The sequence below is a fragment of the Melospiza melodia genome, chromosome 14 (assembly GCF_035770615.1).
Source record: "Melospiza melodia melodia isolate bMelMel2 chromosome 14, bMelMel2.pri, whole genome shotgun sequence".
NCBI classification, from domain to species: domain Eukaryota; kingdom Metazoa; phylum Chordata; class Aves; order Passeriformes; family Passerellidae; genus Melospiza; species Melospiza melodia.
The window spans coordinates 7,053,993-7,074,948 of NC_086207.1; the positions used below are offsets into that span (position 1 = coordinate 7,053,993).

Genomic DNA, 20,956 nt, shown 5'->3' on the forward strand with positions numbered 1-20,956 from the left:
TCCTACAGCCAGCCAACACTTTGGGTTGGGAGTCACCTGTGAATCTCCCAGTACAACCCCTCTGCACTGAGCAGGGACATCTTCAACTGAAGGAGGCTCTGCAGAGCCTCCAACCTCACCCTCAATGCTTCAGGAATGGGGCACCTACCACTGCTCTGGGCAACCTGAGCCAGTGCCTCTCAACAGCACCACAAAAAGCTTCTGTATCACTACTTTACATCTACCCTCTTTTGGATAAAGCTGCCACACCTTGCCCTATCACAACAGACCCTAAAACAAAGTCTCTCCCCATCTTTTTATAAGCCCCCTTTAAGAAGCACAGGGGCATGGGCTCCAACAAATATTCCCCAGAGTACTGTGGGGTGAAGTACTCAGGCAAGAGGTGAATCACCAAGAATGCCCACCCTCCAGTCACACTGATTGTGAACTGGGGCTCCAGGAGGTGGCCCTGCTGCTCTGTCAGCTCTGCAGCAGTGCCCTGCTCCGTGCCACTGTGTGCCACCTGCTCCCCACAGCATTCCAACACACTCGCTCTGCTTCGCTCACTAAACAACTTGTAAAGATGAATTAGAATGAATGAGATGCAAATAAATTCTATGCTTTCTCCCTCGTTTTCAAATTTCATTTTCAGTCCACTCAACCTGTGATAATCTCATAGTGATTTTCATTTAAAAGAGCTAAATGGATATGTGATTATTGTTACAGGAACTAACACCAGACAATTAAATGTTGAGGTGTTGCTAGATAAAGCATTGTTTTGATTTGCATAAACATGATGCAAAAAAACCTATCTCAGAAAACCTATCGCAGGCAAGGTTTCAGCACTAAAATGTGCTTAACTTCAGCTAATTACCACAAGTACCTCTATTAAATTTTTAGTATTGGGAATTAGGATTACTGCAATTTCATTTCAGCATCTTATTTTTATTTTGAACAACACCTAGTCAAAATGTAGAGCTGACCTGTTTTCCACTTCTAATCAACTGTTGCAGGTCAACACATCAAAAATCAATTACACAGACATGAAATTTAGTCATTAAGGATTAGCTGCTAATCTCATTCAATTTTTTTGTCCAGCCTTCCCCCTCTCCCAAGTAAGTACATTCTGAGCATTTGTGAGTTACAATTTGTCAACTCAACACTGGGAATTAGATGCTAGCAATAGGAAAATATAAAAAAATAACATCCAAGCCTCTTTTTTTTTGGTAAATCACTACATAATTGCTTGCATATAGTGCATTTTCTATGTGATCTTGAACACACTGAACTGTACTTTGTGTTCAGCAATGTTGAAAAGATTGCTAAAAGAGTGAGGACTTGATCAGCACTGCATTTGTTTTCTGCCCAGTATCTCAAATCCCTTCCTAAACTGCACATACTGAAGTAGTCCAGTCAAAAAAAATCAGTGAAAATCAGGCCAGCAAAGCACAGAATGGGATTAATCCAGCTGCAGCAGATCTTTAATTTGGCAGGGGACGGATTACATGACTTGACTGTCTTCCTTATCCTGTGCTTAGGATTTTGTAATTATGGCAATTATTTTCCAATCTGCCATTTGAGAAAGGGAACAAACACAACATGCCTGTCTCAGTGAGTCTGTAGGGGGATTTCACAGCAGCAGAATGCTGTATTTGCTCCCCAGTACCAGCAAGGGTAAGGCTGTCCTGGCAGTTTTACAAGTGGTGAGTGCTCAGATTCCCACTCCCTTGAGAGGCAGAGAATTTTGCAGCAACAAGGCAATGAAGCTGGGGGAGGCTCTAGAAAACACCTTTAGAGGAATGGCTGAGGGAGCTGGGGGTGTTTAATCTGCAGAAAAGTTGGTTTGGGGGTACCTAATTGCTCTCTACAAATCCCTGTAAGGAGTTAGCAAGATGGGGGTCAGTCACTTCTGCCATATCTCAAATGAAAGGACAAGAGGAAATAGCCTCAAGTTGCACCAGGGGAGGTTCAGATTAGATATTTGAAAAACTTTTCTCACTGAAAGAGTGCTCATGCATTGGAGTATGTTGCCCAGGAAGGTGGTGGAGTCACCATCTCTGGATGTGTTCCAGAGGCATTGGGATATGGCATTTGGGGATATGGTTTGGGGCAATTACAGTGGGGTGGGGCAATGACTGGACTACATGATCTGGAAGGTCTATTCTAACACTGATGATTCTGTGATTCTGTAATATTTTAGGTATTTTTACCAATCTCTTTTGGAATACTTTTAGTAACAAAGCTCTATAGCTGATTGAAGCAGATGATCCCATGCAGCCAACTGAGCTCTGCAAAGACAATCCCAGAGCTGTACATTTTTAACACGCAAAAGTAACATCCTTCCAAATAAAAACAAAAGAATTTTCTGCCCAAAGAAGAAAGGATGATTATTGTAACAACAGGTTCTACTTACCCTGAGCTTTCTTCCAAACACCGTCACTTTGCCTTTAATCTGCTCCTTCCTCAGGCGCCATTCAATTGAGTTTAAACCATTTTCCATGGGCAGAGAAATATTACAGCGTCCTATGGTGGGAGTCACAGTCCCAGCCAGGACATGAGGCTCGCTGTGAAAGCTAATGCTCATGCCATTGGCATACATCACTCTCAAAGTACCATTATTACAGAGCTGGTAGCTGTTCCTCACTTGATCTACAGCAATAATGAAAAGAAAATAATTTAGCTACTCCAGTCATAAAGAAAACATATAGCTTAATTTGATTGGTTTTTTATTGCATTCCTGTTGATGTTAAATGAAGTCAGCCTGCAATTACCATTTACGTGGTACTATGGTGGAAATTACAGATGTTACTGATTCATGTAAAGAACAGTAGTGTAACAGTGAGCCTGCAGAGAGATACTGTGTTTATTTCATTATCTTTTCCCTTCAGTCTTAATTGTGAATCAAAATGCACAGTGATATGTGTTGAACCATGTAATTTATTTCTGATATGAACAAAAACTCCTGAAAACTGAACTGCTGGATAAACAACAAAGCATTAAACTCCAGGACAAAAAGAAAAAGATGATGATTGCTGGACTCTTTATAAGTAGGAAGAAGTGCGTGCCTCTTCTTTTTTGTTTCCCTCTGTTTAAAAACTGTCTCCAAGCCGAGGTTTTGTACAGAATTACAGCATGGCTTTAAACCCTCAAGGTGTGAGGCTCCAGCAGTGCAAGCTGGCAGCCACAGTGGCTCCCTCTCCTGCCTCCCCTCACTGCCCTGATGCGCACACCCGGCCCCTGTTTGAGAGCAGTTACAGAAACAAGCCTGTGCTTCTCTGGCCATGCTGCTCTCCAGCTGTTTGACACAGCCAAGTCCCCTCTCAGCCAGGATGGAGTGCCAGAGTGTGCAGCTGTCAGCAACACATCAATATCTGCTTGACAAAAGGACAGCATCTACGTAATTAATCATCTCCTATAAGAGAAATTAAGTCTTTGTAACCGGACCTGTCACGGTATAATAGTCTACAAATGTTGACATTTATGTCAGGAGGAGACTATTGTTTGATGGTGATATTCTCATTCCAGTGACATTATATCTTAATTAAAAAGCCCCACCACTCACCAAATCCCTTTCAGTCTGTATTTGATAACTGACCCCACTCCATCAGATGCAATGCCTGGGCGGTGCTGGAATGCTCTGCACAAACTCTGAGCCTGCGCTGCTGCTGCCTCCTGCCACCCTCAGGCTGTAACTCTGCTCCGGGAGAGCCAACTCTGGCACACACCATCCACTGCCCTGACTGTACTACACTCTAATTAATGGCAGTGTATACATTTAGAAGATGTCTTCTACTAGAAGGCTTCCTGAGCCTCTCCAGAAGGATCTCCCCCAGCAGTCAGGTTGCATCTCTGTGGCACAGAAGTCAGAACCAATTTTGCAGGGAAGTACAGAGAAATATGCAAGTGGGTGAAGTGACCCTGACCCAGGAGGCAGTGGCAGGACTAACTTTGCCCAGCAGACAGTGACCATAATTACTTGAATAAAAGCAGGACTGTGAAATGGCTCTTACCTGTCCTGAAGACCTGTCACTTTAGGAATAAGCTTTATGGGAGTTTTTCTTGCAAACCTTACACGGTTTCCCCCTGCTCATAAGTGTACTAATGACACAAATCATTAGTGAATTGCTTTCTCAGGCTGTGTGTGTGGTTAGGAGTGTGCTGAGAAGTGTGCTTTGGTACCTTGAACAACTGTATAGGAAGCCTCCACAGAGGAGAGATTTGTGATGACCGTGACATCGTCATCCCGATTAGAATTCTCAATGTCGATGGTAATGGACTTTTCCATTTCCCGATGAAGGCTAGTTACCACTCCAGTGGGACGTGTCACATTGGTCAGACGCCCTTCATGATCATAGCTAATAGAAAAGTTAGTGAGAGCAAAAAAGCATGAGGATATATGTTCATTTCAATACCCAATGTATTAATAATGCAGCACATTTGTGCAAAAAAGCCCAGACTGAAACAGCTTTTCAAGAACATCCTGGCCATATCTATTTCTCTGTTCTTGAAAGAGTCTCTAATGATGAAATAATAGTTTTTAGATACTGATCTCAACTACATGGGTGCAAATCCAGGCTAGCATCTTTTAAATTATTAAATTAATTAAATTATTATGAATATACCAAGTCATATTTGGCTCAAACAATTATAACTAGTAAATTAGTCTGCATTTTAATAGATGCATTTCACTCTAAGGAAGTGGACTTCTGATGGACACTGCAATAAACAACTGCATAAACTGCACATTTGCTTTTGAATACCTAGTGGAAACTAAGTATAGTCTTGAGTGACATATCAAGGAATAAACTTGCCATAAAGTATTAAAATATACATCAGCTTGACAACATTATAATTTCATTTAGATCTTATCTGTGGTATTGAACTGCATTTTGGGGTCAGTATTTTGGATCATAAAGATGAAAGATGAAAAGTAGAAAGGGCAGCAGCCAGCACTCAGAATAGACCTTAGAAAATTATTTAAATGCTCCAGAGGCATAAAGATAAAAAAAAAAGAAAAAAAAAAAGAAAAAAAAAAGAAAAAAAGATTTCCATGATTTTACAGAGTTAAATTTCTTTAGAAGTATAAAGCCTGAGGAGGGGGGAGAGAAGGAATGCTGCTGGAAATCAAATCATACCCTTTCCCCCTTTCCTGCAGTATGCTCTAGCTGTGTGCATACATTTGCTAAAGAAGCAATCCCTTGGATCTTAGGGGCAAGAAATGGGGACCTGAAACAAAATCAGCATTCCAGTCTGACACTCTGCTTGCTGCAAGTCTCTACTGGTGCAAGTCTCTCACCCAGCCGCTACCAAAGCAAAGGCGCTTCTAGAGAGCAGAAAGGCAAGAAAAAATGTCCTGTGTAGATAAAGGGAAAAGTTTAGGCAGAGATTGAAACCAACTGGTCATCCTTGGGATGGAGAGATGCAGGGAGCAGGAAGCCTGGAAGAGAACTGGTAAATCCATTGCACTGCCTGAGAGTAACAGAAGAGAAGAGGAGCACGTTTAGTAGCATGGAGCCAGCTCAGTTCAGTGTAGGCTGTGGTTAGCTGTAAAGATGAAAACAAAAGCAGAGCTTTCAACATGGCTTTACAATCAAAACACTCAGACACCTCAGACTAGGCCACCTGAACTGTACAGCACATCTAAAAAATTAAGACACAGATTTGCTCCTCAGTTAAAATAAACAAAATATATGACTTTCAAATCCATTGCAAATGGTTGCACCCATTCAACTGAATATTGAGGAGGAAGGAAAAAATCACCTGTGGAGCAACAAGCCTTACCAGAACCAATGGAAGTATTAGGCTAAGAAGGAAATCAATAAAACAAAGCATCATGGGACCTAAAAGGGACCAATAACACATGGTGTTCATTTAAGTGGCTCAGGATCAAAGAAAGATTAAGCAGCATGATTTTCCCCAATATAGTCACAAGTTTCTCCCCACAGATACATATATATTTATATATAGACATATTATCATATCAGCAAGATACTGAAAAAAAAGATAATATGTTGAGATAATCTATGAAAGTGGGTTAGGTCTTTATAGAGGTCTTCACAAAAAATATTGAAAAGTACTCCAAAAGAACAGCTAAAGGAAGAACTGGATCCAGCCAAGCATCTGTCTTGCAGGGGAAAAATAAAAAGTACAAAAATGGACAATTTCAAAAATTTTAAAGGTTAATAAGGCCCCTTAAGAGTCTGTATGTGGTGTGTTTCATGATGAGCAGAGTGAGGAAGAGAACACTTGGATGTCAAATCTTACAGCACAGGCAGTGTTATTTAGGACAAACTAGAAAAAATTATGAGTGTCTCCAGTGTGACTCTGCAGCACTCGGTGAACTTCCAGAAAAATGGCTGGTGAAACTCCCCATCAGCAAATATATTTTAGGCAATGCAAATGAGACATTAATTTAAAGTTTTCATTCACATTGCTGGGTTTTTAATTAACCTAGGAAAAATTCCTGGGGATTGCTGTGGGCTACTCACTGGAAATCTCTATTCAAAGTGTAAGGGCAGTCTAAAAAGTAAATATGGATGTGGATGTACATAGATTGAAGCAGAAAAATGGAAATATTCCAGTGCTATTTCAAGAAATGATTGTTTTACCCCTGCCATGGGGTGGGTTCCCAGTGCTAGTCACAGCTTTGAAAGCAGCAACAGTACAGATTAAAAGGGTTTATAAGCAAGTGATGGATACACTTAACAAAATACATACAAAAGAACTCTCATTGAAGATCTACAGACCATTTAGATTACGAGTGAGATATAGAAAAATTCACTACTTAAATGATATATACACACTCTGATACCAATAAAGAAGGCATTTCTACTTTGTCCATTGTATGAAAATAAAATCTTATTTAAAAAATACTTTAAAGGTAAAAAAATTAAAATTAATATAACAGAAACCTTTTATCGACCACAAAATTTAAGTGACATATTCCTGAGGTTTTTTTAGAATTTATGTATTAAATGAGAGCAAGTGCTCAGTAGAATACAACACCCAGACATTTATCTGAATAATAAACTATATATTAATTAAATGACTATGCACTTCTCTTCTTCATGTCATGAACCTGGGTCTGATGATGTAAAAACCAAAAATTTACAATGAAAAATATATTAATTGACATGGTGTCTTCTTCAGAAGCAGTCTCTGCCTACTGCAATGTGTGACACAGCATCAGCCTGGATGAATCAAGTCTGATAAGGCAACCTTTACATTTTCAAATGAGGTGGGCTCTGGGTACTCTGAAATTCCTGAGCTTTTGTTACTGAGTTCAGTTAGAGTAAGGTTTCATCCCAAGTTTTTCTACTAATAACATTACAAGGTCAAACAAGCTTTCTTTATCCCAGTACCTTAAAAACCAACAAACAGCATCTCCCCACTGCTACCTCAGCAGATCTTTGCTAACTGTGGCCCAGACCCCCTGGCAGCAGGCAAAGCTTTCCCAGGACAGCTCTGGGTGACAAAGCTGGCGGCTGTCTCTGCAGCCTGATGGCTCTGAGCTGCCCATGGCCACACCTTCAGCTCAGCCTGGACCATGGGACACAGCTGAGCACCTGGCACCTTCTCAGGTAGCCACAAGCATCCGTGCATCCATCCCTTCAGTGGGCTTGTGACAGTGCCCAAGGGCTGCGGTCCCTGGCCACTGCTGTGGCACCTCGATTCCTCAGGCAATTTCTATGAGCAGCATCCCAGCCTCAGGTTTGAGTTGTGCTCCTGACAGCTCGTGGGTGGAGCAGCAAGGGCAGGGCCATAACCAGCACTGCAGAGAGGAGGAACAGCAGCTTCTGACTGAACACAGAGCTGGGCAAGGCACAGACCCACACACATTTACACACACCCCTGTCTTCTCTCCCTTTTAAAACTGATTCCAGAAGAAACTGCAGCACTCTCTCAGGATGCTCCCTAGACCGAGAGGAATACCACTGGGAGCTGCTTCAAAGATCTGTGCTTCATGCCCAAGCCAAGCTTAAATTACCCCATGTGAGCCTGCTGGTAGCTGTTCTATTATTGAAGAGCCTTGGCTGCTCCTGCTGCAAATGAGCTGCATGCACGTGCACAGATGCTATCTATAGAATTCACACATGGAGTGTGCACACACACAAACCAGCCTGTGTCTGCAACTCTCTGCTGATGCAGATGCACACCTAGATTAACTGTACAAATTAAATTCTGAGAGCATTTTCAGGGTGAAGTTGAAATTTTAAAATTTAAAATTGAGAGGAATATACCCAATAAGATAACATGGCACTTCAGTGCCTGGTTGATATAAATGCACTGACATAAATTTTTCATAAGAACTTTAGCTCATGTAGTACTTTACCACTTAAAAGACCTCTGTTCTTTTCCAGTTCTGCTGCCATATTAACAATTTTGACTGCTGATTATGTCTGTATGAATGCATTAATGTAACTGCACAGAAAACTATTTTATTGTCCTTATAAACTCTCATTGGCTGAATACTTCTTTCATCTTCAATTGATATTAAGTTATAGCTACCAAAAAAATTTCAGAATGATGAATACAGAATTTTCTCTTAGGAGCTGTTCCAAAGAAAAAACAGAAACCAGAAACCAGTACTGAGTGACTGTGGACTGTGATTGTTTAGGTTTGTATATTCAATTTAAATAATGTTTTTATGGTTCTCTCATCTTTGAGCTCTATGCTTATGAGAATGTATGTACAAATTTGGGAGAAACGAATTATTTCTGCTGCCTCATCAAAGTAACTAATTATCTAAGACAGTACCTCAGGCTGTAATATTTAGATCTAAAGATGGCATTTAACTTCCACTGACCTGAGGCAAAGGTTGTGCATCTTTTCTTATTTGATCTTGGAAAAAAATTTGCAGCACTATGTACACATTAAATTATATTTTCAGCTGATCTCAGTAAGACATCAAAGCCTCTACCTTCTGTATTTCCTTAGGAATCATAATAGAATTTTGCTAATAAACCATGTTAACTTAGCACTAGGTGTGACTCTCAGACACCAGTTATACCAGTTTTGTAACCAGTAACTTTCTGATGACATTTTTTAATGTTTCATGGATTTTCACATAGAGTTTTAAATTAATTCACTATTTAGTTTCTGGTGTTTTGAGAAATACCTCATTTATGTGACTGCACCTTGAGCTGCCTATTCAGGGAAAAAAAAAAAAAAAACCAACAAAAAAACCTTCTCAGAAGGGCATTCACATCTCATCAACAATAATATGAAATTTATTCTGTCTAGTCCAGTGAGCTTTTAATCGAGCTTATAATCAGCAGGTAATACCTTCATGTGGTCATGTAACTGAATTATTTGTGGTGAAGAGTTAATTTTTGCCAAATATGAAGGACAAAGAAGCCCCTGCCCAGGTGGAGGCCCGGGCTGGAGGAGAGCAGTGAGTGGTTGGGCATGCAGGGCCCCACGAGAGGGCACTGCTTTCCTTCCAAAGGGAACTGCGTGTGCAGCATCCCTGCTGAGCAGGGCAGGCATTCCCAGCACACTGAGCGCAGCTCCCTCCATCCCTGCATTTCTTATGTTTTCTCTGAACAGAGGAAACAGGTGGCCAAGCTGAATGCATCAATAAACTAAGAGGTGTGTGCCATTGCTAGGCTGTGACTTGAAAATAAGCCTGCCATTTAAAATTAAATATAAAGCTTACTCCTATTTTCTACTCACTGATTTGGAGAATGATATTTTTGAATCATTAACTAATTCAGACAAAATATATGGCATCATACTTGCCATATACTTAAATATATTTTTCAATATGTCATTTAGCTTCTCTTTTTAATACTTTTGGATCAAAAAATGGCAATGAGACTACTAAGAACAGGATAAATATTAATAAAAATTGGACTAGTTTTTCTAGATTTTTAATATACTTCTGAACCTCATCTCTTCAGATGAATTTCATTTAAAGAGGAAGTTCTGTCTATTTAATCTATATGCTCATGAACACCAGTGTGCTTTTGGGTTATCTACAAATTATGGAAGTTACACCAGGGGTCTGACAGATAGCTGGGGATCTAATTTCCTCACTTGTCTCAGGAATGAACAATCATTGAAGTTAATCAACATTTTAACAACCATGAGTAATATATGAGGCTGAACAGAAAGAGAGATAATTTGAGTTCCAGAAGAAGCTGCAGCATGAGGGCTCCTAGAGAGAGCAGCTCTGTGGGAGCTGCAGGGGGAGTGCTGGGCTGCTCTGGCTCTGGGCAGCCGTGCTGACCATGAACAGCAGCTTAACTAAGCTGAGGTTCTGGCCATGGCACAGGTCCTCTGTGCTGGGTGGGGATGAGCTGCCCAAACTCAAACCCCAGGCAGGGATTTAGGGGGATCAGCACCCACCCAAAGGACGCCATCACAAAGCCATTTAACCATTTCCAGCACCGCTCTGGACTGAGGCACAATGGCCTTGCTCAGCATCATTGAAAAACCTACAACAAACTGCAGCAGGGTCAGCCTAGGGCCTACTGACTACCATTTGAAAAAATAAACGTACGCTTTAATATATCCAAAAACATTCTTACTCATAAAACGTTGTCCATCCTGTTTCATCACTCTTCGTTGCTAAGAGACCACTGTTTCCATTATATGTCATTAATCCGAGCTCCAGGGTCTGTGTTGAGACCAGCTTGAGTCCCCCATTGGTGCCCACGGCCAGGGTGACAATCTGATTGTCCGGCATCAGCAGGTGGCGGGGCATCCCGCTGGCGTCCCGGCGCACCTTCAGCGAGTTGCCGTTGTTGTCCATCACCTCCGTGACATCGTTATCGCTGCTATAGGTGAAATTGTACAAGTACTCCCCAGTAACGAGGCTCAGAGTGTACTGGTGAATCCCATCAGCATTGAAGACATACAGCTCCTGTTCTCCTGGAGATGCAGCTTCATATTGGTTAAAGGAATTAAGAACGGGCCTGTTTTTACTGACAGCCCTAATGCGGATATTTCCGAGATCAGCTATGTAGATGGTACCATCTGGGGCCACAGCTAAGGAAGATGGTGAATTTAAGATGGCATCAGTGGCATACCCATCATCCCCAGCATAGCAATTACAGTTGACATCATTTTTGCAATCACAGTCTGAAGCTGCCCCTGCAAGAAGGCATATTTCTCCATTGGTAGTTACCTGGCGGAGCCGATTAATTTTTTTTTCATCTGTCTCACTGATGTAAAGAACTCCTGTGTGTGAGATGGCAATGGCACTGGCTGATTCAAGTGCAGAATGAATAGCCAGTTTGCTAAGAGAGTAGTCTATACCAGGAACCTGGCAGTGCATGGGGCGTCCAGCAATAATGCTAACTTGATGGTTTTCTGTGATCCGTAAAATAACATTGTTCTCTAGGACATAAAGGGAGTTGTCCATGGGATTGACAGCGAGATCAGTAGGCCACTCCAGCCGTACCTATGAGTTGCACAAATTATTACTGTAAAACTCGAAACTGAAAAGTACACTCCTAGTGTTTAAAATTCCACGTGTAACAACAGCAAATTAGTGAGGGGTTTATCAGTTTAATTCATGAAACCAAGTCATGAACGGCAACTATTTCAAACAATGATTTTGTTTTTCGGAAATATTAAAGCTACGTGCAGTTGTAACTTTGGCTAATTGTGTTTCTGTGCAAGAATGAATGCTACATTGTGGAAGCTCTACAATAATTACAGAAAAACAGGCAATTAAGACAATAACTCTCATTATCTCAACCTTATTTCTCTATAGTTGCATAAATAAACTGTGTTAGCCACAGTAAAAAGGATGGTTCACCCATTTCAGTAACAAATCAACTATGTTATCATCTTGTGCTGCATAATGCATTTCTTAAGTGGCCAGGCAGTCATCCAAAATAGATGCCCATCTCTTCTAAGGCAGAGAGGAAAATAAATGCAGTAAGAATCTACCTGGGTGACATCCATGCTGGAATCACAGCTGAGAGGTCGAACAGCAGTTAGGTCATTGGAGCCCAGCAGGGTCGATATAATTCCATTCTGATCCACTTTTCTAATCATAGTGGCATCCACAAAATACATGAGTCCATACTTATCCACTGCAATTCCTGCAAATATAAAACCCGGGCTTCAGTGCAGCAGTGAGGCTCCTGGCTTCAAGGCAGGCTTTTTCTTGTTTACAAGATGGTGAAATTTGTTCACGTCCCCTGTTCCTTCCTCCCTCCCAACATGAGCACAGGTTCTGGAACCCTCCAACAACCCATAGTTCTGCCACTGAAATGGCATCAAGCAGGTTTATCCTGCAGGGCTCTAAAGAAAACCACAGAAATCCCCAAACATGCCAAAGACCCAGCAGAATGCATCATCTTTTTTCTAGATTCAAGCTCTCTGATATATTACATAAACCCAATTAAAAAATTATCTCCTAATTTTACTCAGACATTTGAGGCATTCCTTTCTTAATCTGAAGAATCTAATGAGGATGAAGAATTTTTAAAAAAGCTTTTAAAATACCTCTAATTTTTTTTTTAAAACTAAGAGGACATTGTATTATTTCTAGATGGTTTTTTAATTCTTTGACCTGTTGCAGTGAAAATACAGAAAGAAACTCTGGTGTTTCCAGATGAAGACACAGGGGTTGCCAGCCTATAAAAAAGGGAAGGTTCAATGCCTGTCACACTGTGAGTCCTTAGAGAGGAAAGGCACAGAATGGAAGGGTGCTCCCTTGCAAGAACAGACAGATGCTGCTGCCTGTTGGGAAGGAGGGCAGCCTTTTTCTCACTTGCCTTTCTTTCCTGCTTTGATTTGGTGCACTGCCTTGTCCATTTCTCAGGCTGAAAATAAAATATTGATCTAAAAAAAATTCTGTCCTCAACTGGTTGCAGTGCTCATCCCACTGGGCAGTGAGAGAAGATACAGCTTCATCTTTTCAATTTCTACGTGTTAACTGAAACTACTCCCTATACAAAGAAACTGGAATTTCCATTTTTGTGTACCTTTATGATCATCTAGTTATTTTCAGCCACGGAAAAAACCCAAAGATGTTTGAAACACATGGCAATACACCTGATTAATTCATCCTTACAATTAAGATGAAACAAGAGAGAAAAAACAAAAGCCTTAAACACATCTCCAAATCTCTATATCATCTTGAAAACCTTTTGTCAAAAATTAGAAACTGGAAAGGGCAAAAATCCTTTTATTTTTTTCTCTGACTCTGAAGAAAAAGGAGATACATGGAGGAAAAACTCAGAGAAAAGACACAGCAAGCAATTTCTCTCCCCAAAGACTGCATCTCAAACAGTAATCAGTTTCCCAGTTCACACGCTGGCTTCTTGGAGTGAGCGGTACCCTGCTAATTTGTGTTCTGTTCTCCTTTTGCAGCACTCACTGCCGGGGTAATAAAGTTTGCTTTAACTAAACAAAGCACGAACACTTGCCAATCCACTGTAATTAAAGCCCAGAATAAAAATCACCAAGCAAGGAGTGATTTAATTGCCAGATAATTATTTCCACATCCAGCCTAGCTGCACACAGCCATTCTCTCAGGCTTCTTTTCCTCCTTTACCTCGAGGGCTCATTAGGGTTGCATCCACTGCCTTCCCTCCATCCCCACATCTGGCTTCATCAAAGGGCAGGCACTGCTCTCCTGTCCCTGCCACCACTTCAGAGTTACCAGCAAGGTCCTTCGTGCCCGTGAGGGACTTGACTCTGTAAATCCGTCGGCTATTGGTGTCCGACACGTAGAGGGAGCCTGAAACAGGGTCCACGGCCAGATAGTATTTATGAGCAGGATTGTTGCTTTAGAGAAAAAGAAAGCATAAAACAGAAACAGCTGAGCAGTCTAGAAACTTCACAGGCTTTCAGAGCTTGGATACTCATCAGGCACAGAAAGATCTGGAAAGAAAGTCTGACACCTTTGTACGGAGGTGAGGTCTGAAGGACCATCACCTGAGGACCTGACTTGATTAGGGCCTGGTCAGTGCTCAGAGGGATTGTAATTTTAAATCTCACTCATTCTTCTACACTGAACCTTGCACAGCAGAGCCCAATAAGCCAGAGCTGCACAGCAGTCTTTCCTCTTGATCTCTTTAGCCCTTTAGATCTGCTCCAGGTCAATTCTCTTCAGCTTATCTGTTTCCCCCCTTCCGCTACCTTGTTTAAACTTCCTTTGGAAGCAGAAGTCATAGGAGTAGGATCAAAGAATCAGCTTCTGAGTTACTTAGATTACGCCACAAGATTTGTGAGGTCTTGTATAAATAGAAGGCAGAGGCATAACAAATTTATTTCTAAAGCAAATTTGTTCTCATTCATTCTTATCAAGAATCTCATTTACAGCAGATGAAGTTGGTTATATAACTAAAACCAGAGATCCCAAGTGTCTGACTTTAACTCCAAATCTTCTGTTATTGAAAAACTGGTCCTCAGTTTGTGATTGGAATGGGCGCTCATATGGAAAGCTACTTCTCTTCTGAAATATATGTTTTTTGACAGCTTGTCACATTTTGGAACTACTTTAGCAAATCATCTGCAAATTGAGAAATGTCAATCTTCACAATATATATACATTCACACACACAGAACTGCAGTGCAGAAATATTTTCAAAATCTTGCCTGGCTAGTTTTACTCAGTTTATTTGGATTTTAAGCATGATGTGGATTTTCCAGCCTTTGGAGCCTATGGGTGAGCGTAAATAAGGTCAATGATGGTTTCAAAGCATAGAAGACAAATGAAGACGGGAAGAAAAAAAATGAAGGTTACTTACCAGTAACCAGAGATATTTGCCTCCAAATATCCACACTCCTAGTTTCATGTGGCAAAAGTGCCCATCTCCAAGAGTGAGGATACACAGAGGTAAGCTATGATGGATTAGGCCATTTCTCGAGCAGAATCGCTGAAACTATCATAAAGCCACTTTCGGCAGATGGATCCATCAGCACACCAAGATAACTGTGGCCATGTGGTCATGACCACGTGTGGAGGAATGAGGAGGCCCCAAAATATCACTTTCTACAGTTATTTTCCTCTATGCCAGTCTTTGACATGCCATGGGTTTAGGTCAATAGTGGTTTGTTCTAAGACTGTAGAAAGTAGGAAGGAGATTGGTTGGATCTCAATTCAGTAGGCAGAGGCAATACCATCTGCTGAAGTCTAGGAGTGTAGAAATTAGAGATGAAGAAATACAATAAACAAAAAAAAAATACTTGGCAGGTTTATTTCATGCATGGATCTCAGAGTACTTTAAAAAGATGGGTGTAGCACCCATTTTACAGAGGAGGAAACTGAGGCACAGAGAGGTTAAGTGGTGTAGACAAAGTTATGCAGGGAAACTAGTGACATGCTTGAGATTAGAGGACAATCTCATTATTCCCCAAGTTTGTCTTACTATCTTCAGCAGCAGACTGCACCTCTTCACTACACCCTTACCACATTCCTTCTCATCCCTCCAAAATAATGCTCCATAGAAAAATAGCTCTTTCCACTTTAGAGATTCCTCCAGTCTCCCAGGTATCTGAGCCATACAAACACCTGCATGTCTGTCATTCTTCCAAACCCTTTCCAAACTCTGCTCTGTTCTCCCACCATGCTTTCCCCTCACACTGAAGAACACTCTGCTGTGGCACTGGTGTTGTGCTGCATCTCACAAACACACCCAGACTTAGCTCAAGGCTGCCCTGCAGCTGGTGCCTTTGGCAAGGCCCTTGTGCAGAAAGGTACATCCCCCATCCTGGCCAAATGGGCACCTCCAGGAGCTGGGCACAGGCTGGGGCTGGGCACAGACACTGCTGCTTGCCCCTGGAAGGGAGGGTCCTGGAGGACTCAGTGCTGAGAGAGAGCTGCTCACACAGTGCCCAGGGGAGCAGCAGCCACCCTGCAGGAATGGAAGGGTCTCTTGTTTTACACATGGTTTTGCCAGGCTGTGCCCACCCCTGCCTCTCCTCTGCCCTCAGCCAGCCCTAGGTGTGCCCAGGATGGGATAAGACATGAGTCAGGGTAAAGAGCAATGGCAGAACATGGGATATGGGAATATTCCCTCTCCTCTCCTGCAGTCATGGTGCATCCATGGAACTCACCCTGCCTTTCTCCTCTGGAATCTCCCCCAGGGCAGCTGTGCCAGGGATCAGTCACAAGCTTTGGTTCCAGATCAGAGAGCAGCTCACTGGAGCTGCAGACCTGTTCCATACTCCTCCCCTCTTTCCTGAACTAGGTCAGAGAACAGTGATAGTGGAAAACTCAAAACAAATTTTTGAGGGAATTTGACAGAAAATGCCTGCTGGAAGGTAACATGCACTCTTTGTGCTCCCAAAGAATCAATGAGACTATTACCTCAAACAGGGATTTGTTTGATAAATGAGTACTCAATATTTCTCAAACTGGCATCCGAGCAATTAAAGAGCTCTGCCTCTCTTTTCTCTGCACCCTTGCAATCTTTTACTTGAATTATAGAAGGCCAAGGATTGTAACTTGCTTTAAAAGATTCTCCATGGCATTCAGGGTAGCTCAGAGGCCACTGCCAATAATGTCTGTGCCTCCAGCCCCGAGTGAATGTGTGGTCACACCACCTGCAGCCTCACTCTGCTCTGAGGGACCTGGGACCCAGCAGCAAGTGCAGCTCATTCTCCCTGTTCTTCTCACAGGTGCATCAAATTCTGTTTCAACAGCAGCTTTTCTTTAAGCTTTACCAAAACAGAAGTTGTCCATAGCAAATCTCTAAGCAGATGGAAAACTAACTAGGCTTAGTTAAAGCAGATGAGGAGCCTCCAGCATCACCAATAATCATCAGCAAATTGTGAATGAATTCACCCAGATAAGAACAGTTAGGGGTGTTTCTATGCCAAAATATATTGCTAAGGGGAAATGATCCTGTTTAGTCCAGACCATCTATTCCATCAACTTGTCACAGAAATGGAAAGTATGGTTTAAAAAGGGTAATGCACAGGACACTATGAAACAGTTTACAAGAACTCTTCTTGTTCTTGCCCTTAATTTCCTCCAGGGTGAATATGATCCCTGTCCCAGGTGTGGCATGTCAGGAGGCACAAGTGTTTCCTATGCTGCAGCCATCCAGAAGTCCTAGTGCTCTCCTCCTGACATGCAGGAGGGTCAGGCCTCCCTCCTAAATCTCACAGTGACTGCTTCTAGTGGTTGCACACAGCCAGCCCCACGGGTTGGCTATTAAATGGGTTTGAAAAAAGAAATATAAACTAAATTATGGCAAAAGACAGCGGGTTCAGAAAATCATTAATGACCAGAAAATGAGTTTTTGACCTATATGCAGTCATTAGTGCTTTTGTGAACCTTTCTGGCATTTGTGAAAATGCTGTTGTAGTTTACCTTGACCATTTAGACCAATTATAGACAGCAGGGAGAGGTGTTTATCTAGAAGTTAGTTTGGGGTTCATTATACTTGCATTCTACTAGAAATTTCTAATTACTGTCAGGACTTATTGGCTGCTTTTTGACTGCATTTCGTAATTGCTAATGCTTATCATATTCATAACACACAATTAGCACATAAAAATGTTTCTATATATGGTACATGAAGAACATAACATTACACAAGAAGCACAACACAAAAAGCAAACACAATGAAGCAAACAAACCATATCAAATTATATGGGAAAGAGCTCATGTCTTACCTATGTTTAAACTCTTTATTTCTTTATAGAAAGGGAACAGAAGAAAAAAGAACAAACAGTTAGCTGAAGAATAGATGGTAAAGCAAACATAGTATTTGTTTTATTTTACAAAAGGACACAGGAGAAGATATCTCTTTTCAGCACTAGCCTTAGCTTCGTTTCCAGATGAAGAGTGACTGGGAGGGGTAGAGCTGCAAGCTAATTCCCTATAGGACACCCCTGCCCCCACCCCCCTCCCCTCATATTTAGGAAAATTTTTGAACCACTGAAAGAATTTTCCCATGGAAATGTGTGTACCTTGGGGGCTAGGAGTGAGAGAAACTGGCAGTTCTCTGAATACAGAGCTGGGCAGGGGGAAGTACTGGTTTTGGACATTGTCTGCCAGTTGGAGGCAACTTCTTTAATCAAATAGTTCTCTAACAGGCCATTTCTAGACACATTTTTACTATGCAGTTTGTTTTTCTCTCCTCCTAGTCTCTAAAATAATTGCTTAAAGCAAGTTTGGATGCTCCTTGGTGTCTGTTAAGCCTATCAAAGCCAAAGTCAGGGTAAAAAAGCCCCTTCTAAGTGAGCAGTAAGGTACTGTACAATGGGAGATAAACAGCATTAACTGATCCACAGCTTACTGCCCAGACACAAAGCCCAAGGAAAAGTGCTCTCTACTTCCCACAAGAAAATGAACACACTCTCCACTCACACAGCAACTCACTGTGTTGGTGTAATTTCCATTCAGGAATATGCACTGAACAGAGCAAGGGGGTTTGTGACTCCTGAGCTGCAGCACTCCAGGCACAGCCCCAGCTTGCAGCCCCACGTGCAGTGCAGTGCAGCCCAAATTCCTGCTGGACATTCAACCAGGCACCTTCACAAAGCACAGTGTGAAGGAAATGTGCACACTGGGATATATCTGACACATAAAGGCACTCAAGATTTATAGGGGCTTATGTGAAACCAAAAGGACATCAGCTGTGAAATCTAAACAAAGCGATGTTTTTGGTTTGCAATATTTGAGGATGTACTGATTGCAACATAACCCAAATTACTTGATATGAGCTGAAGACTCGGCTCTCATTCACACTTAAATGGCTCAAATCTTCAAACTCTTACCCATGTAACTCATGCAGATTTCAAGATGAGCAATGAATCACAATTACTGCTATAGATTATGTTTGCTGGAATGGACCTTAATTCCCTTTAGAGGAACGGGGGGTAAAAGACATCATAATGCAAATCCTAAAAATCTGTATGTCAAGTCCTTTGCAGCTGTCCAACAGCACTCACAATGCATCAGCTTCATTGTTAATTGCTTCTAGTTATAACAGAAGCTAAAGAAACTATGCTATGGAAAACAGACTTTCATAAAGGAGGAAGTGGACAACAGCAGATAAAAATCCATCTTCTATTTCTTTACTGATGTCCTTTCCAATTTTCCCTCACACATGATAAAAACCCACGTTCCCTTCAATCTCTCTCACAGAGAGACGAAGCAAAGTACTCACACTAATATTGTTGTAAATTTTGAGGCAACATTTTCAAACACAAGGTGGGCTAGCAAACTTTCACTGGCTGATATTGGTGAGGTGCATATAAATGCATTATAAGAAATATCCTAATCTGAAAATGTTTCTCCTCACCTATAAAGCTGTAGTCCTATTTACTACAAAGATAAAATGATCTGAACAGCTTAGAAAAAAAAATTAGCATATTCTGTATAATGCAGAGTTATAGTGCATATTGATATAAATATTTATAGCAGGTCACACTTCCATGCCAGCTACCTTCTGTGGTTTAAACTGAGCTGCTAGCAGAAAGCACTGGATGATCCATGACTTAAAAAAAAAAAAATATAATGAGGCAGCCTGATGGTGTATGAGGTAGGTGTCAGAGAGTGATTTCAGAGTTGAATTGGCCTGAATCAGATCTCTTTTCTTTTCTATAGAATCAGAATTCACAATAGTGACATCAACAGAATGACATGAATGGAAGAGAGGTGTAAAATAGAGCTAGGCCTCCTATTCTTTAACAGTCCAATCATTTTGCACTTTTTCCCACTAATTAAAAACTAAATGTGGAAGCAGAGGAATTGCTTATTGGTCATATCATTAAAAAAAGACTTGTGACCTAAATTCACTCAATGCACTTTGCAGTTGTATCCAATTTCCAGGAGCACCAGTGCTGCTGCCTGAGTGGGCTCCAGGAGGGGCAGCAGACAGCCAGGGCATGCAATTTTTCCTCATTTTTCTGCAAATACTCAGTAGTGCTGTAAGTATAAGGTCAGTTACATGAGTTAGGGTTTGAAGCAATAGCTCTTGCCTCTCCTGGCAAAATGAAAAAAGGAGATGGAACAGAAATGGGTGAAGTGGTACATTCTACACTCAAGCCTTCCCTATTAAGTGATCAAATCTTAAGGTTGGAGCAGGGCACGGGACAAGGGGAAAGAGTTAAAATCTTAAAAAGAGTTCTGATGATGCAAAATGAATCTGTATGTCAACCTGAACTGCACTTGTCAACCTAGAGAAAGAGACTCACAAGCATGGAGAAGAAATGTGAAAGTGGATCTCAAAACCACTGGCAGCAGAAGCTTCCCTCTGACCTCATGAGATTGTTACACCTCTGCCTGTCACTGTGGCTCAGTACCTAAGGGCAGTCAGTTCTAGACTTTTCAAACCAAACTAAAAGATGCACTGAGGGAGGACAGAATCAGTGATTACTAAGGAGACAGAAAGAGATGCTTTGTACTTTCTGTACAAGTTGATTTCTGCTCTTAAATCCTTCACTTTAGTCACTGCTCAGGTTAAGTTACAGACTTTGAACTATGCATTTCTGTGCCCCATTTCTCCACTGGAATTTAAATAGGTTGAAAGCGACAATGTTTTTCAAAATTATAAGAAGTAATGGTAAAGGCTGATTTGAGCACAGGCTCCAGAAGCGAAGTGCTGAGGTGAAGCCTTACCTCAGCTCCAGGATGCTGGTGACATTCCTGGAGGGGAAGATACGCCGGATATAGTTAAAATCCCCAACAAAGAGACTTCCATCAATACCCACTGCCAGTGCCACAGGGGCCAGGAGCTTATTTCCTTCTGCCAGGCCATTGCAGCTGGGACAGGAAATGCTTCTGCGGCGCCCGTTGCCCATAATGCTGGTTATCACAGCTGGCTGCTGAGTGAGAAACTGATTTTCTCCGTTGCCTTTGTGCAATATACCTAAGGACAGAGAGGAGAAGAAGTGGTTATTACCACTGTTCATTGCAGGGGACTTGAGGCTGTTTTCTTTTCAACAGCTGCTTTTAAGGACTGTACATTGAAATGACTCCGGCGTTCGGTTTTTCAATGGTGCAAAAAGAGCAGGAGGATTTCGCAGTTGTAAAAATAAAGGTGTAATGAAGATT

The 20,956-nt window shown here is 41.6% G+C and overlaps 1 protein-coding gene across 12 annotated transcripts in view; it reads right to left on the reverse strand.

The window, feature by feature from the left end:
• Positions 1-20,956, reverse strand: part of TENM2 (teneurin transmembrane protein 2) — a 615,620-nt gene that overhangs the window by 12,245 nt on the left and 582,419 nt on the right. For 9 of the 12 annotated variants that reach the window (XM_063168605.1, XM_063168602.1, XM_063168601.1 and 6 more), the window contains 7 exons: positions 20,522-20,771; positions 17,569-17,589; positions 13,496-13,728; positions 11,881-12,035; positions 10,512-11,386; positions 4,159-4,334; positions 2,393-2,628 (listed from right to left, as the gene is read on the reverse strand). In XM_063168605.1, the coding sequence (XP_063024675.1) occupies positions 2,393-2,628; positions 4,159-4,334; positions 10,512-11,386; positions 11,881-12,035; positions 13,496-13,728; positions 17,569-17,589; positions 20,522-20,771 (1,946 nt within the window). The remainder of the gene's footprint in view (positions 1-2,392; positions 2,629-4,158; positions 4,335-10,511; positions 11,387-11,880; positions 12,036-13,495; positions 13,729-17,568; positions 17,590-20,521; positions 20,772-20,956) is intronic. The other 3 variants (XM_063168604.1, XM_063168600.1, XM_063168598.1) reach the window with 1 other exon arrangement.